At 43.0% G+C, this 17,375-nt stretch overlaps 1 protein-coding gene across 5 annotated transcripts in view; it reads right to left on the bottom strand.

The window, feature by feature from the left end:
* The window catches only part of TUBGCP4 (tubulin gamma complex associated protein 4), a 37,541-nt gene that overhangs the window by 2,023 nt on the left and 18,143 nt on the right, over positions 1-17,375 (bottom strand). For all 5 annotated transcript variants that reach the window (XM_047736480.1, XM_047736481.1, XM_047736484.1 and 2 more), the window contains 9 exons: positions 15,756-15,921; positions 15,411-15,535; positions 7,924-7,974; positions 7,212-7,317; positions 5,558-5,665; positions 4,992-5,130; positions 2,453-2,630; positions 1,833-1,967; positions 72-188 (listed from right to left, as the gene is read on the bottom strand). In XM_047736480.1, the coding sequence (XP_047592436.1) occupies positions 72-188; positions 1,833-1,967; positions 2,453-2,630; positions 4,992-5,130; positions 5,558-5,665; positions 7,212-7,317; positions 7,924-7,974; positions 15,411-15,535; positions 15,756-15,921 (1,125 nt within the window). The remainder of the gene's footprint in view (positions 1-71; positions 189-1,832; positions 1,968-2,452; positions 2,631-4,991; positions 5,131-5,557; positions 5,666-7,211; positions 7,318-7,923; positions 7,975-15,410; positions 15,536-15,755; positions 15,922-17,375) is intronic.

Below are 17,375 nucleotides of genomic sequence, written 5' to 3'. Positions count from 1 at the left end.
ATTCCCCACTGGCAAAACATCCTCCACCCTCTGGACAGGGCTGCATACGGCCAACAGCCAGGCAGACTCACCTTCACCAGGATGCCCAGCTGGGCAGCCCCACGTTCATCCAGCGGGCCCAGGTTCTGACTGACCAGCGAGCAAAAGCCGTGACAGAGATCTAGGATTTCGTTCAGGCAGTGAAACACCTACCCAGGAAACGGTTGGTATTAGGAAAAGAAGGAAGATACATGTAGGATATTAAAAGATATGGGAAAACAGTCTAAGAGCTACCTTATTCCTACTCTTTGACCTCAGGAGAGACAATGTCACGTGTCAGTCCTGCTGGCCCCTCAAAATGCAACAAGTGGAAACCAAACTCTTCCCTTCCTGCAAAGATGCTATCATTCTCTTAGTCACCCCTGCACAAACCTTCCACTGTAGTCACATCACACTAGTCATCATTTCTTAGGCCCACCCAGTGTGCTCCTGCCCTGAGCTTTGCTTTCACCGTTGGTCCCTATACCCAGGATCCTTTCCTTGCAGCCGCTTCATGTTCTGCCTTCTCAGTGGAACACTCCTTTCCCCATGTAGCCTTTAGTGACCCCTGCTTCTATTATCTATACTGTTCTCTTGGCCCCTGTTCAGGCCGCCTGTGTTGTTACTGGTTTATGTATGTATGTATGTATGTTCTGTTTCTCCAACTAGATTGTGAGCTCCTTAAGGGCAGAGCCATGACTTATACCTCTTTGTATCCCCAGTGCCTTGCACACAGTAAGCACTCAATAAATATTTAATGGTGACCACCTGCTCTCATCTTCTCCTTTTCCCAAGGATGCACTCCTGCCATTTGAGGACAGTCTGCCTGTCACAGTAGCTTTTGGTGTTGTCAGTTCACAGAAAGAGCCCTTGGGAGTGGCATCTGTGTAACCTGCTCTCCCTTAGTGCAGCAAAAAAAAGGCTTCAAATAGGAACAAAAGAGAAGTCTGCAGTGTTTGTGGTGTGGCAGAACTGAGGGAGAAGAGCTGGCTGACATCAGAGATGAAGTGTAATCTATGTAACCCATATAATCAGAGAATCTGTGAGGGGTTATTTCATCCTTCCCGCTTTCTATTCTGGAATTGGCATGCATGTTGAACTTTAAAAAAAAAAAAAGCACCGGGGGGGCACCTGGGTGGCTCAGTGTGTTAAAGCCTCTGCCTTCAGCTCTGGTCATGATCCCAGGGTCCTGGGATTGAGCCCCACATCAGGCTCTCTGCTCATCGGGGAGCCTGCTTCTTCCTCTCTCTCTCTGCCTACCTCTCTGCCTACTTGTGATCTCTGTCAAATAAATTAAAACAAACAAAAACAACAACAACAAAAAAACACCAGGCCCTGGGTTTCACTCCAGAGATTCTAATTTAAGTGTTCAGGGTCCCAGATTTTTAAAGCTTCCAGGTGATTCCCATGTGTAGCCAAGGTTGAGGGTAATACACATGGGCAGGGAGACACTACTCTTGGCTGTGAAAACAACTTGGAACTTGTGCATCCTGGCCCAAAAGATTGCTAAGAAAGTACTATATGTGCTTTCGTTAGTCTTTCTGTGGTGTCAGGTTTTTTTTAAATTAAATCCTTTCAGCACATACTCTATCTTGTGTAGCTGCTCACCACATCCCCAGGATACAATATTTCAGAAATTCAAAGACATTTAAGTTCCCTTTTAACATTCCCTTTTAGTTTTGCTTTAAGTTGTTAAAAAGGTCTGAAAGTGGAGATTCAGCAATTGTTTAATGATAGTTAGTATCCTGGCAACTCAGGATCTAAGGGAACAGTCAGGCGAGAAGCAGTCTGAGGAAACCAACAGGCCTACTTACAGGTTTCAACAAGATAAAGGACTGAGCCAGCAGATTGCTGAGGAAGTGGTCATGAGCCAATCGGATGCTTTCAAAGTCGCGGGTGGAGTTGATCTGATGCAGAAGCTGTGAGAACTGAGACTCCAGCACGTCCACCTGATGGGCAGGGACACAGGTACTTTCAGGACCCAGCACATTCTAAGCACTCAAGGACATTAAGATGCCTGACAGTATGAAAGAGAAAGTCTCCCTCCTATTCAAGCCACTTTAAAGCTGACCAAAGACCCCTTTGCGTTGCTTAGCTTTCTACAAAGAAAGCTCCAAAGTTCTGGCAGATCGCCTCGCCTCATGCCACATCCCCTCCACCAACTGACATTCTAGCCAACTCTAAACATGAGGGTCAGATCAACAAGAATTAATTAAATACTGCACTGCTGACAAGAACCCTAGACTCAGTCTCCTTCCCTTCATTCCCACTTTCTTCTAAAATGCCACCAAGAAACCCTGCCCAGTGATAAAATCTGTGCCTTTTCTCAACCCCCAACATTTCAACCACTGCAGGGTTGCTGTCCCTCTTGAGTCAACCCCGTCCACCTCCCAGACTTTGGTCGCCCTTCCTCTAGTCAGCCCTGGGCCCGGACCTGGAGATAGTACTGAAGATTATCCACCAAGAAGGCCATGTGATTTCTCAGGCGCCACTTGACAGCGTCTGTCTGGTTGGACTTGAGGTGCTTGCGCTGCATCTGGAGGGCCCAGCAGTGCTGCAGCTCGGCCTGCACCCGGCGCACGCTCAGTAAGTACTTGAAGACGACATTGTACCTGCGACAGAAATGTCAGGCTCTTCAGGAATAAAACTTCATTACCTACCTCACCTGCATGACAGACCCTAGGACTCTGGGCCTGCCACCTGTTCCCTGAGAGGCAAGGGAGGCAAGGAGAATGGCTAGAGCTGTGGCTGAATGGACTGTGGCTCATTGAGATGGTGGAATATTACATAGCTGTCAAAATGAACGTGCTTCAGCTGCACAGCCCAAGAGGACTCCTAGCAGTAGGATTCTGAATAAAAAGGTAAATCTCAGAGTACATAGAGCCTTTTATACTTTTATTCAATAAAGCTTAAAATAAGTGGGTAGGAAAAAAAACATACTTTGAGGGAATATATATTGATGTTATAGAACTAAATATTAAAAGGACAGAAAACGGGACTGTGGGAGAGGGGGAGCCAAGGGAGGGAGACTAAGAAAGACCGTTACTGTTGGTGTTCCAGTTTCTATGCTGGGAAGTGCTTTTACAGCGTATGTGAAAGGAAGGCAGGAGGGTCTTGTGTGGCCCAATAATAATAACAATGTGTTAGGAGGCAAGGATTTCAGTTAATCGAATTTTCTGTCCCAAAGAAGAGAATGCAATTAAGGGCTCCCTAGCTCCTGCCTCACGGCAAGCTCAGGGCCTAGCTGCCTCATGCTGAGCCCCACGCTGAGGACACACATGGGAAGAACAGCTGATTCCTAGCGAAACTGGATATATTTACTTGTTCATAGGCAGACTTGCAGAAACCAATATGATTTGGTTTTAAGATCTATTTCTAATGGAACAACCTAGTAAAAATAGTACACTTTGTTTGGATTCGGATTTGAACAAACCAAAACATAACAAGACATTTTTGGATAACTGGGAAAGTTTTATTCTGTACCAGATATCAGATAAGGACTTATTGTTAATTTTACTGGCTGTGATAACTGCGCTGTAGTTACACTGACAACACACCGGCTCTGCATCGCACATTGATGGAGTCAAACAACATGCCTGGGCTTTGCTGTCTAAGGCTCTCACTAAAACAAGAGATGGAACAGGTGACGCTGACAGATGCTACAGCTGGATCATGTATACGTGGGGGCCATTATGGTCCATGCTTTTGTTTATGTTTGGAAATTCCCATAATAAAAAGTTTTTAAAACTACATCAGAGATTGATTTTTTTCAAGGGTGTTCAGAGCTTATCAAGTGAGGATGTACGTGTTTGCCTGTGGGACACTGGGAGTGGTGAAAGCCCAAGGACAAGGAGCAACTTCCTTTGTTGGGCTGTGGGCCCTGAACCTGCCCCCCAAACTCCTGGGACCAGCCTTGTCTTCTCCAGATCATGCCTAGGCTCTCATACCCTAAGCTTCTCTACTCAGAAAGGCAGAGAGGACTGGGAACAGGAGCAGAGGGTGGAAGAGAGGCCCTTTTGGTCATCATTTCCCTTTATCTCCATTCCTCTGGCCTGAGCACAACAGCTACTGTCCTCCAGCCACAGCCCGGGCCAGGACAGGATTTGAGAGATTTGTATAAGTGTGGGGACGGATTCCACAGGTGACCACTAGCCAAGCCTGCTTCTCCACCTCCCTTCCCCTAGAGCTCTGGTTTCCTGCCTCGGGGACAGGAGGTCCTGATGGAACGGAGCAACAGCACCTGGCAGGCTCTCAGGATAAAGAACCAAGCTGATCCCAGAGCCTCTTACCACACTGGTCCTGCTCCCGTATTCCATCCCAGCTTAGCCATCCCCACTGCCTCTCCCTGGGGGTAAGAAGGAGAGCTCCTCTGCAGTGGCTCAAGTCCACAGCAAACATCTGGGCTTGGAAAGTCTTCCCAAGTAGATCAACAAAAAAATTACACAAGTTTTAGGGAGGAAACTTGCTAGTCTGATGGAATTGGCAAGGGCCAGATTCTTCATAAGGTGCTCAAGACTGCATCTTCCAGAGGCCACAGACAGACAGTGTGTAAACTGCTGATTGTGCGACTTAAAACATGACAACTGGCACCTGGCCGGCTCCGTCGGTGGAGGCTGCGACTCCTAATCTCGGGACTGTAATTTCAAGCCCCACACTGGGTACAGAGATTGCTTAAAACATAAAATCTTAACAACAAACACACACGCCGCCACCACACTGGTGGTTTGAGGGTCTGACACTTTCATTCATCCCAGCACCCAGCACTCAGCAACCCCCAAGGCCTCGTGTCTGCAGCTTCACTTGCTAAGCTTTTCTGTCCAGCCCCTGAAGGCAACTGCATTTGCAGCCTCTGACTTACAGACTATACGACCACCAGCCACGTGGTTATCCTGTGCCCAAGAATTCTATTCCTATTTATTTCTACCCTTGCAAGTCAGGTCATACTGACCTAGGAGAAATTCAGAAATACTCACTTTTCCAGAACAGCAGGGGTGAAGAGAATGTGTAGCGGCCACTGCACTTTGTAGGAGAGACCAAGGGCTGCCCAGCCTGATGCAGGGGCTTCCCGGGGAGATGTTTCCCGAGAAGGCCCTTCTCTTGCCTGAGCAGCATCTGTTAAGAAAAGACAACGTTGCTCATTCAGAACCAGGGCTTTGACAGGTGAGTCACGTTCATGAGAGAGTGCTCATCACTTGAGCCTATAGTGTCAGAAGCATACAGGTGACAAAAGGGGACTTGCATTAGAAGGCAAGTGAGATTCTCTTAGGAGGTCTCTCAGATTCTTTTTTCAGCCTTAAAAGTCTGGTGGTTGGAAATAAACAGAGACCATTCCAGCAGCAGGGCAAAAAAAAAACCATGGTCTGGGAATCCTGCCTTGCCTCTCTGGATTTCCCTTTCCTCCCATACAAAATAGGTCCCCAGACAACGTGACTTCTAAGGTCCAAAATGAAATGGTTTCTGTGGAGGTGGGTGGAAGCACGGATGGGAGAACAGATGATGAACCCATAGAAGCAGAAAGATGCAAGAAAGAACGGCAAACCTTTATGCTCCTTTCCATGATACTCGATTGTCAAGTGCAACAGAGGGAGAAGGTTGTCATCATCCAGCAGAACCTTGTGTGCGGACTGCTGGAAGGCCACATTCACATCTGCAAGGGGGAACACAGTGGCTGACAAGAACGCTAGGCTACATAACAGACCCAGATGCCGCTGGCTTTCCACTTCTCTAGCCCACCTGACACTAATGGTGGGATGCGTGGAGACAGGCTGCTTTTACCTGCCTCGCACGCGTTCCCCCTTCTCTTGCTGATAATAGCACCCAGTTTTCCCTAGAGAATCACCCCTCCCAGTATTAGCCATGTGGTTCAGTGGGGTTGACAATACTGATGCTAGGGGTAGGCAGGAGACCCAGGCATGCTCAAGGGAATGTAATACTCTAACTTGTTACACTATTTTGTTTAGGGATATGAACATGACTCCAGCCAAGCCAATCCAGAGGCTCTATTCAGAGTAGAGTTTTTCTTTTTCTTTGTTTTTCTTAGATAAACTGGGATTTAGTGGGATGTGAGCTTGGTTGGAGGCCATCTTGCTACCATATGGAGCAGGCCTGTCTGAGAAAAAAAGGCAGAGGTGAAAGATGGAATGGCACCAAGTCCTGAAGGCGTCATGTGAGCCCCCGCATCAGACTTTGCCTAAAACCTTCATCCTCTGGCCTTTTCAGCTATCAGAATCAATACATTTTTCTTCCCCTTTGCATGAGTTTGAATTGGGTTTTCTGATATCTGCAATGAAAAAAGTCTTGTGTGAATACAGTGGCCATCTATTGTTTATAGAGTCAGAAAAAAGGAAACCTTAGTCTCCCCCCCATTTCCTTTTTTAAAATTTTTATTTTTATTTATTTATTTATTTATTTATTTATTTTTATTTATATTTATTTCTTTTATTCTGATCCTTTCCCGACTCTCCTCACATAGTCTGAAAGGAATGGTTGTCATTCCCATTAGTCAAGGGTGAACACTTCAAGGGTGTATCTTAATGTTGGACATCTTTGGTGCGGGGGTATGTTTATGATCTGGACTGGGCTAATCAAAACCCCCTCCTGGAATCTTTTAATTTGCTACCAGAGACGCTGGATTTGGCTCCTCCAGTAGATACTGTGAGGTACTTGCTCGAAACTATTGCTGGCCATGTTTCCAAATTGGAGTGGAAGGCCATCAGAGAGCATGGAAGAGGCACACACAAGATACGGTAAGAAAGAAAATTCTAGCAATATTCAAGTCCCTAGTTTCTGTTGTCTGAAGCCCAGCTATACTATCCCACTGGAGTTACAGATGAAATAGCAAATAAATTCCTCCTTTCTACATAGGTTGGTTCAGGTTAGGTTTCCATCATTTGCAACCTAAAGAACTCAAATATAACAAGGGGCAGTAAGTAGCGCTATGTCTGTCCCGTAGGAATGTAGGATGACACTATGATAACATAATACCTGATTTATACCCACTCTTCCAGGAAGGATCAAGAGGCAATTCCCAGCAACTTCAGTGTGCAGCCCACCAAAGGGCCTTCCATCTTTGGAAACCCTGCTAACTCACCAGGCTGCTTTTAACGTGGAACAGACTGAACGGTTCAGCAGAAGTCAAGAAACACCCTACAACATCAGTCAACTGGTAATTCTCAGGCCCAGAGGGAAATTACCATGTTCAGTTACTGCAGTGGGTGGTGTTTTTAACATGTGTTGAGCTGTGTCAATGAAGGCCTGAAACAGTTCTCCACGTCCCAGAAGATAAAAGTCTTTAATGATCTGCAGAAAGAATGTCAACTTATAGTTCAGTGATCTAGAAAGGCAGGAGCTGCTCACCGTCATAATTACACATGAAGTTGCTAATCTCATCAGTGTGAGCCCAGCCTACAAAAGGATACAGGCTTTGGCATTTCACAGGGGCACACTTCCCAACTCGTCAAGGCAGGACAACTGGTGTGTCTTTAGTGTCATTTATTCAATGGCGACACAAGTCTGTTCTGCCAGAAGAAAGTAAACACCCAAGCCTTTGTGCTACAGTACATGTGTAATATTAGGGAGAATTTGCCCTCTTGGGTGAGGACATGTGAGGCCACTCTGGAAATCTGGGTACAGGCAACCAATGCTCTCAGGGAGAGCCTACAGAATAAAGTCGCTGCCCACCAGCATCATTTTAAGAAAAAAGACGGGGTGCCTGGGTGGCTCAATGGGTTAAAGCCTCTGCTTTGGCTCAGGTCAAGATCCCAGGGTCCTGGGATCAAGTCCCACATCGAGCCCCATATCAGGCTCTCTCCTCAGCAGGGAGCCTGCTTCCCTTCCTATCTGCCTTATGATCTCTGTCAAATAAATAAATTAAAAAAAAAAAAAGAATTAAAAGACAGCTATTACCTTCAGCTGACCCAGTAAATCTGACTCTTCTACCATGAGCTTCCAGAGATGCTGTGAAAAGAACAAAACAGGAACAAAATTTCATTCCAATGAAAACTTCTATAGAGAATGGTTTTGTGGGGCACCTGGGTGGCTCAGTCATTAAGCGTCTGCCTAGAGAATAAAGTCATTGCCCACCAGCAACATTTTAAGAATTAAAATGGGGGCGCCAGGTGGCGGGGCTGGCCGGGTGGCTCAGTGGGTTAAAGCCTCTGCCTTTGGCTCAGGTCATGATCCCAGGGTCCTGGGATCAAGCCCCATGTCAGGCTCTTAGCTCAGCAGGGAGCCTAATTCTCCCCCTTGCTCTGCCCCTCTCCAACCCCACCTGCTCCTGCTCTCTCTAATAAATAAAATCTTAAAAAAGCTTCTGTACAGCAAAAGAAATAATCAACAAAATGAAAGACAACCTCAAGAATAGGAGAAAATATATGCAAACCACATATTTGATAAGGAATTAATATCTGAAAGATATAAAGAAGTCCTACAACTCAACAACAACCACCACCACAAAACACAAACAATCCAATTAAAAAATGGACAGAGGAACTAAACAGGTTTTTTTTTCCAAAGAAGATATACAAGTGGCCAATGGGTACATGAAAAGATGCTCAATATCATTAGCCAACAGGGAAATGTGAGTTAAAACCAAAGAGATATCATTTCACACCTATTAGAATGGTTATCATCACGAAGAGGTAACAAGCTGTTGGCGAGGATGTGGAGCAAAGGGAACCCTCGTGAACTGTTGGTGGGAATGTAAATTGGTTCAGTCACCATGGAAAACAGTACAGAGGTCCCTGAAAAATTAAAAATTGAACTACCACATGATCCTGAATTCCACTTCTCGGTGTGTACACAAAGGAAATGAAACAGGATTATCAAAGGGATACATGCACTCCCACATTTACTGCAGCGTTATTCACAACTGCCAAGATACGGAGACAACTAGGTGTCCATGACGGGTGAACAGATAAAGAAGATGTGATATATAATGAAATATATATATTTCAGTTACGAAAAAGGAAATTCTGCCACTTGTGACAACATGGATGGACCTTGAGCATATTATACTGAGATACGTCAGAGAAAGAAACACTGCATGCTATCATTTAGATGTATAGTCCAAAAAAGCCAAACTCATAAAAACAGAGTAAAATGGTGGTTACCAGGAGCTGCAGGGTAGGGGGATAGGAGAGACGTTGTATAAGGTTACCAACTTGCAACTAGTAGGTAATTGAGTCCTGGAGATGGAAGTCGTGGTATAGTGAATATGGACAACAATGCTGTATTATAATCAGATTTGCTAGGAGACTAGATCTTAATTATTCCCACCACAAAAAAGAGATGATAGTTATGGGATATAGCAGAGGTGCTAACTATCCCTACGATGACAATCTTCTTAGAATATATAAATGTGGGGTGCCTGAGTGGCTGAGTGGGTTAAAGCCTCTGCCTTTGGCTCAGGTCCTGATTCCAGGGTCATAGGATGGAGCACTGCATCGGGCTCTCTGCTCGGTAGGGAGCCTGCTTCCCCCTCTCTCTCTCTGCCTGCCTCTCTGCCTACTTGTGATCTGTCAAATAAATAAAATCTTAAAAAAATATATATATAAATGAGTCAGATCAATATGCTGTATACCTTAAATTTACACAATGTTATATATCAAATACAGTTTGATTAAAAAAATAAAAGCACATGTATTAATGATGATAATAAATAAAAAATAAAAACACATGTAATAAAGATCCTCAGGAAAAGATCAATAAAGATCCTCAATAAAATAAAGTTTAAAAAAATTGCATGCTCAGGATACGTTGAGAAGAGCGTTATTTCAGGGAATGGATGTGCTTGTTCTCCCATGATGCATTCAGAGAAGTGTTTATAAACACCTGTAATAATGGTATTTATAAAAGTGGTACCTAATTGGGCGCCTGGGTGGCTCAGTGGGTTAAGCCACTGCCTTCAGCTCAGGTCATGATCTCAGGGTCCTGGGATCGAGTCCCGCATCGGGCTCCCTGCTGAGCAGAGAACCTGCTTCCCTCTCTCTCTCTCTGCCTGCCTCTCTGCCTACTTGTGATCTCTCTCTGTCAAATAAATAAATAAAATCTTAAAAAAAAAAAAAAAAAGTGGTACCTAATTGCTATGACATGAGTGTTTAAGTACAGAGATGTGTTTACCATTCAGCAATGCATTTAGAGAAATGTTTAAAATAATGATATTAATGATGGTTATAGAAATATTCTGTACAAGCTTTAAAAAAGGAACAAATTATTGATACATGCAACAGGGATTAATCTCAAAATAATCATAAGGAAAAACATCCTGACCCGCCTCCTTCCCCAAAAGAGCACGTATTGTTTGGCTCCATTTATATAAATTCTAGAAAATGCAAACTAATCTCTAGTGACAGAAAGCACATCAGTGGTTGCTTGGGGCCAGGGAGGTAAAAAGAGTTGCAAAGAAAGGATGGAAGAAGATATGAGGTAAGTAATGACCTAGAAAAGAGGTGGGTAATGATTCTTAACTAATAAAATAGAACTTAAGTTTAAAAAATATGTGTGTATGTGAGTGTATATATATGTATGTACATATATATATTAATATACAGAAATAAGTATATAAAGAAGACATTAAATATACTAAAAGGAAAACAATAAATATATATTACAAATATGCACATGCCTAACATACAGCTCGGAAATGAGATATTAGAACAGGCACAGAACTCTAAACTCACAGGATATACACTCTCTGGGCACAGGTAGAACTAAAAACAAAAATGGGCCCTACATTAATCCATAAAGGAAGCCTCAATCAACTCCAAAGGACGGATCTACAGACTGTGTTCTCCAACTATACTGTAATAAAAATTAAAGCTTAATAAATTCCTGGGGTTAAAAAGAAAATCAGAAAGAAAATAAATTATTTAGAACAGGATGATAATATGTATATACTCCATGCCAAAAACTTGTGGGACAAGGTGAAGGCAATAAAGTTTTACATATATTTCCTAGGAAGCAAGGGTTACAAATAGAAAAGTCAAGTTTCAACCCAGGAAACTGGCAAAGAGTAATAGAAAACTCAAAGAAATAAGAAGGAAGAAAAACAGGGTGTCTGGGTGGCTCAGGTCATGATCCCAGCATCCTGGGATGGAGTCCCTGATTGAGCTCCCTGCTCAGTGGGAAGCCTGCTTCTCTCTCACTCCCCCTGCTGTGTTCCTTCTCTCGCTGTGTCTCTCTGTGTCAAAAAAAACAAAATCTTAAAAAAAAAAGGAAGAAAAATAATAAAGGCAGGTATCAATGAAATAAAGAAAAAAGGTAATAAAAACACAAGCTGGCTCTTCAAAAAGATTAGTTAAGACTGAACAATAAAAGATTAAAATAAAATACAAAATAAAACAAATAGCTACAGATTTTCTAAGAAAATTAAATCTAGACGAAATGGGCCTTCCTAGGAAAGCAGAAAATACCAAAATTGGTATAAGAAATAACAGTCTTGAACAGATTAATACAGGTTTAAAATATGTTGACTTGGTAAAGATTTTCTTTTCTTTTCTTTTTTTTTAAGATTTATTTACTTTTTGCGGGGGGCATGAGCGGGCAGAGGGGCAGAGGGAAAGGGAGAGAAATCCTCAAGTAAATGCCTCAGTGAGTGTGGAGCCCCACGTGGGGCTCAATCCCTGGACCCTGAGATCGCCACCTAAACCAAAATCAAGAGCTGGATGCTTAACTGACTGGGCCTCCCAGGCACTCCGAAGATTTCCCCTTCTTAAACAACCTAGCTTAGATAATTTTTCAGATAAGTTCAATCAAACTTCCAGTAACAACTCCTGTCTTATACAAATTATTCTAAAAAAAAAAAAAAAAAAAGAAAAGTGAGAGATACCTAGCTCATTTATAAGGCTCTTTATTCTGCAACCACATGGGAATAAAACAGGAATCATCTAATGTCACTTGTAAATGTAGATGCAAAAGTTCCAAGTATTATATTGCCTAACCAAATCCAACAGTGTTTTAAAAAATAAAAACTCATGTTTTCAAGTACAGTTTATCTCAGGAAGATTCAACATCTGAAAATCTAACCAGGAATTTACCCTATGAACAGACTAAAGGAGAAAAAGAACCCAGAGCAAGAAATTGCACCATCATCGATAAAGAAAAAGCAGGTGACAAAATTCAACATCTATTTATGACAAAAACACATAACAAACTAAAAACGAGGTTAACTTTTTTGACCTGATAAACTTATGTGCCGAAAGCCTCCAGCAAACATTAAAGTAATAGAGAAACTGTTGATGCATGATCTTTAAGGGCCAACAAAGCAAAAATGCCCACCATTGCCTCCACTGGTTAACACAGTTTATACCAACTTATCACTCCAGTTGTTTAATATAGTATTAGAGATCCAAGACTGTAAGAAAAAGAAAAGTAGAAGTCTAAAAGTTGTAAAACTCATTATTTGCAAATGATATGATTATTATTTAGAAAAATCAATAGAAACAACAAACTGTTAGAACTAAAAAAAGACTTCGAGTTGTCACACAGATTAATCCACAAAAATACTGCCACTTCTCTACATAAAACAGTAAGCAACTAAAAAAAAATCAAATAACCAACTTAAATATCTAGGAATTAAGTTTCAAAATCTTTTCATTTAAGTAGTAAAAAATATACAGAAAGTACACAAATAATAAGTTTATAGCTTGGAGAATTTTCACAAATTGAACACACTTGTATAACCAGCACCCTGAAAGCCCTCCTCCTGCCCTTTCCACTGACCAAGGTCAAATTCTATTCTGACATCTAACATCAGATTAGTTCTGCCTTTGAACTTTTTTTTTTTTTTTTTGAGAGAGAGAGAGATGGACAGTGGGGTTGGGAAGGGGCTGACGGAGAGGAAGAATCTTAAGCAGACCCCATACCCAGCTCAGAGCCCAAGTCAGGGCTTGGATCTCACAACCCTGAGATCATGACCTGAGCTCAAATCAAGAGGTAGACGCTTAACTGACTGAGCCACTCGGCGGCCCTGCATTTGAACTTTTATATTAAACTTTACATTAACTGTTTTTGAACTTTATATAAATAAACTCATAGAGCATGTATACTTAAAAAAAAGAAAACCAAGGGGCACCTGGGTGGCTCAATGGGTTAAAGCCTCTGCCTTCGGCTCTGGTCATGATCCCAGGGTCCTGGGATCGAGCCCCGCATTGGGATCTCTGCTCGGCAGGGAGCCTGCTTCCCTCTCTCTCTCTCTCTCTGCCTGCCTCTCTGCTTACTTGTGATCTCTCTCTGTCAAATAAATAAATAAAATCTTAAAAAAAAAAAAGAAAAAAGGGGATGAGTATGATATATATTGTAAGACACTCCCCTTTTTCCTTCTGAAAAGGAAACTATTTTCATTACTATAAAGTGTTACTTTAAGAGAATAGCTCTGAAAAAGGCCTATTAGCTACAATTATAAAAAACTTCAAAGAGTCTGAACTTCCACTCTTCATCTATCATTTTTAAACTGGAAATGTAATTTCTACCAATATCCACATTTCAGAATTTCATAAGAAAAAAAATTTTTTTGAAATCTTGTATTATTCATTCAATACGATTTTTACTTTCCTCCATGAATTAACTCCAAAGTTATCACAAGAATCATGAAAGAACAGAAATAGATTTAATAAAATAAGTTGCAAGGACCTCAAGACACCAGCCCCTTAGACAAGAGCTGCCTTGGCTATAGATGGAGGGGTAGGATCTTGAAATTACAAAAGGACAAAAGCATGTATTCTAAAGAGTTTAAATAATTATTTGCCTATAAAGAATCAAATGAAGTGATACCTAAAGGTCACCTTATGATCTAATATTCTGTCAATATTACAGCTATCTCCCATGCCTAGAATTTTTGAGACAGTGACTAGAAAAGGAAATCATATTCATGATAAATTACTGTGCTTCCAACGTGAGGATATGTGCTGCTAAGCTGCTCAGTTCTAGAGACTGTAGTGTGCTGGGTATGCTTCACTGTCACCTGCAGTGGTTTGTTGGCTGGTTGTGTAGTTGGATGGTGTAAATACACATAGCTATTCCCTCCCTCCCAACGCAGATCTACCAGTCAGCTGCTCTGGAGGTGAGGGCCGAAGTTGAAAACCACTAATACAGGGTGCCTCGGTGGCTGAGTTGGTTAAGCAACAGCCTTTGGCTCAGGTCATGATCCTGGAGTCCCACGATGGAGTCCTGCATTGGCCTCCCTTCTGGGCAGGGAGTCTGCTTCTCCCTCTGACCCTCCCCCTTCTCATGCCCTCTCTCATTCTCTCTCTCTCTTTCAAATACATCAATCTTTAAAAGAAAAAAAAAAAAAGAAAGAAAACCAGTAATATAGTAAACAAAACAGCTGACTAAACTAAAAATCCCATTTCACATTATCACACACCTGTGAGCCAAATTTTATTTTAGGCCACAGAACAGATGCACATCTGAAAAATTACTGGTCACAATCTAAGTCAGTGGATAAAGCAGAATTCACTTAAGAATACTGAACTAGGGGGCACCTGGGTGGCTCAGTAGGTTAAGCCTCCGACTCCTGATTTTTAGTCAGGTCATGATCTCAAGTGTCCAGGACTGAGCCCTGCATCTGGCTCTCTGCTCAGTGGGGAGTCTGCTTGTCTCCTTCTCCCTCTGCCTATCCTCTGGCTTATGCTTGCTCTCTCCCTAATAAATTTATCTTAAAAAAAAAAAAAAAGATTTATTTGAGACATAGAGAGAAAGTACACGAGCAGGGGGAGCAGTAGGTAGAGGCAGAAGCTGACTCCTTGCTGAGCAGGGAGCCTGACTCTGGGCTCAATCCCAGGACCCTTAGATCATGACCTGAGGGGAAGTCAGACGCTTAAGGCAGACACTTAACTGACTGAGCCACCTGGGGGGCCCCTAAACAAATTAATCTTAAAAAAAAAAAAAAAGGAAGAAAGAAAAACACTGAACTAGGAGTTACGAGACCTGCTTCTGAATTCACCTCTGTTACTGTGCAACACTAGCCAAGTTAGATTTCTATTTTATTCATTTGTAAAAATGGAAAAATAAAACTCATTCTATGTTCCTCATAGTTATTATACCTATTAATGAAAAAGTAATAAAGCCATCTAAAATATAAGCAAGGTGCTAAATTTAGTCAGAATCCATTGATTCCTAGCCATTATCGCCAACTACACTGACAGATTCAAAATGCTAACTGTCTGAATTTGAAAGTGAGACCTTCCTTTATTCAAGTAAATAGCTAACTAGAATCCTGTCAGGTGTGAAGACTAAAGCAGTTCTGTGTCTATTATTAAAAACTTGCCCTGCAACTCTCACAATTCCCTCCAAGCTAAGCTCTAACCACTTCAAGAAGCAATGGAAGTCAAGTGCTCAATTTCTGGGGGCCTAGACTGTTTTCCTGCTAAGAAAGCCTACTAGGACATACAAACCTCGGCCACGGTACTACGAACACGATCCACCACCTGCTCAAAATCCACGAGGCTGAAGAGCGGCTGCTGTTTGAGCCGATGGAGCTCCCCAGCGAAAGTGTCCTCCTGGTTCTTCAAAATGGATCCTACAAAGCAGGCAGGCACCATCAAAGGAAGGCAGAGAACAGCAGGATGGGCAAGGACTTCTGGTCTCCCTGGGGCACCTCCTTCCAGGTTCTCACGTAAGTGCGTCCTGGTTGTGCTGCAATCTCAGTGCAGAAACCTTATCAGCCACGCCCTTGGAGGGGCCATGTGCTATTAAAAAGGGCCTTTGAAGACAGGGCCACTGGGCAAGGAGGTTCTTACCTTTCCTCGTCAGGTTTACATTTTGATTCTCAAACATCTGGACAGATTCTCCAACAAACAGGATTTTTTCAGCAACCCTCACTGGAATGTAGGATGGCAAAATCTCCACTCGTAAGGAAAACTGTTTTAGGGATGGAGCCAGCATGTTCTCTTCCTCTATCAGGCGCTATGCAAGGAAATAATCCACATCAGACATGAAGTATGAAGTAAGAAGTGGAAGGCAAGAAAACATCAACTCTCCCAACCCATGATTTCTATTTTTTTCTAGAGGTATGGACTTGAATTTTTAAAAAATTATTATATAGAGAGAGGGTGTGCTCAAGTTGGGAGGGGCAGAGGTGACAGAGAATCTCAAGGAGACTCCGTGCTGAGCACAGAGCTGCACATGGGGCTTGATCTCAGACCTGAGCCAAATCAGGAGTTGGATGCTAACCAACAGAGCCACCCAGGCGCCCCGAAGCAGGGACTTTTTTTTTTTTTAACAATTTTATTTATTTGATAGAGACACAGTGAGAGAGGGAACACAAACAGGGGGAGTGGGAGAGAGAGAAGCAGGGTTCCCACTGAGCAAGGATCCCCATGTGGGGGCTCGATCCCAAGACCCTGAGATCATGACCTGAGCCAAAGGCAGATGTTTAGCGACTGAGCCACCCAGGCGCCCCCAGAAGCAGGGATTTAAATCTGAAGTTGCACAATGCCTGAACTACCAGTGTCAGAAAGATGAACATACTTCCATTTTCAGACAGCTGGATAGCACAGTGGAAATAACAGTCTTATTGGTTTTTTTTTGTTTTGTTTTTTGCTTTTCAACATTGGGATTTTAGTCCTCACTCTGCCTTTACTATGTAAGAATTTGCGTAGCAGATTGGGAACTCAGTTTCCTTACCTGTAGAATGGAATCATTGGTCTTTATTTTTCCAGGTCTATAGGTCTATGACATCATTATCTCGCCATTTATGTGGGCTCTGCCCAGCTCTTCACTAGTACGTAGCCAGAGTCATTAAGCCAAGTGGTTCTCAAAGTGTGGCTCCCAGACCAGCAGCATGAGCCTCACTTGGAAGCTTGTTAGAAATGAAAATTTTCAAGCCCTTCCCCAGATCCAGGACAATCTGGGAGATGAAGCCCAGCCACCCCTCTGTATTTTAACAAGCTCTCCAGCTGATTCTGACACACGTGGAAGTTTGAGAACCACTGAATCGGCTCAAGAAGCCCCAGATGCCCACCACCCAATCACTCAGTGCCCCCCCCCTTCCTCCTACTTGTTTTGGGTTTGACCCTTATCCTCCAGCTCCAACCAGGAGCTTTGGGCTCCACAATCCTGCCTTTGAGCTCTGCTGTTCACCCTTCCTGTTCTGCACTTTAATGCAGGTGGTGCTCAGGGCATTTTCCTATCCATCTCCTAACTCTTCTTAAACAATCCTATCTTCTTCCGTCACCGAACTGATCATTGTAACAGGTGTTTTTTTGTTTTTGTTTTTAAATATTTTATCTACTTGATAGAGACAGTGAGGGAGGGAACACAAGGCGGGGGGTGGGGTGGAGAGGGAAAGTAGGCTTCCCGATGAGCAGGGAACCCAATGTGGGGCTTGATCCCAGGACACTGGGATCATGATCTGAGCA

This window comes from Lutra lutra, chromosome 7 (genome assembly GCF_902655055.1).
Source record: "Lutra lutra chromosome 7, mLutLut1.2, whole genome shotgun sequence".
Lineage (NCBI taxonomy): Eukaryota > Metazoa > Chordata > Mammalia > Carnivora > Mustelidae > Lutra > Lutra lutra.
This window is presented reverse-complemented; position numbering and strand designations above follow the sequence as displayed.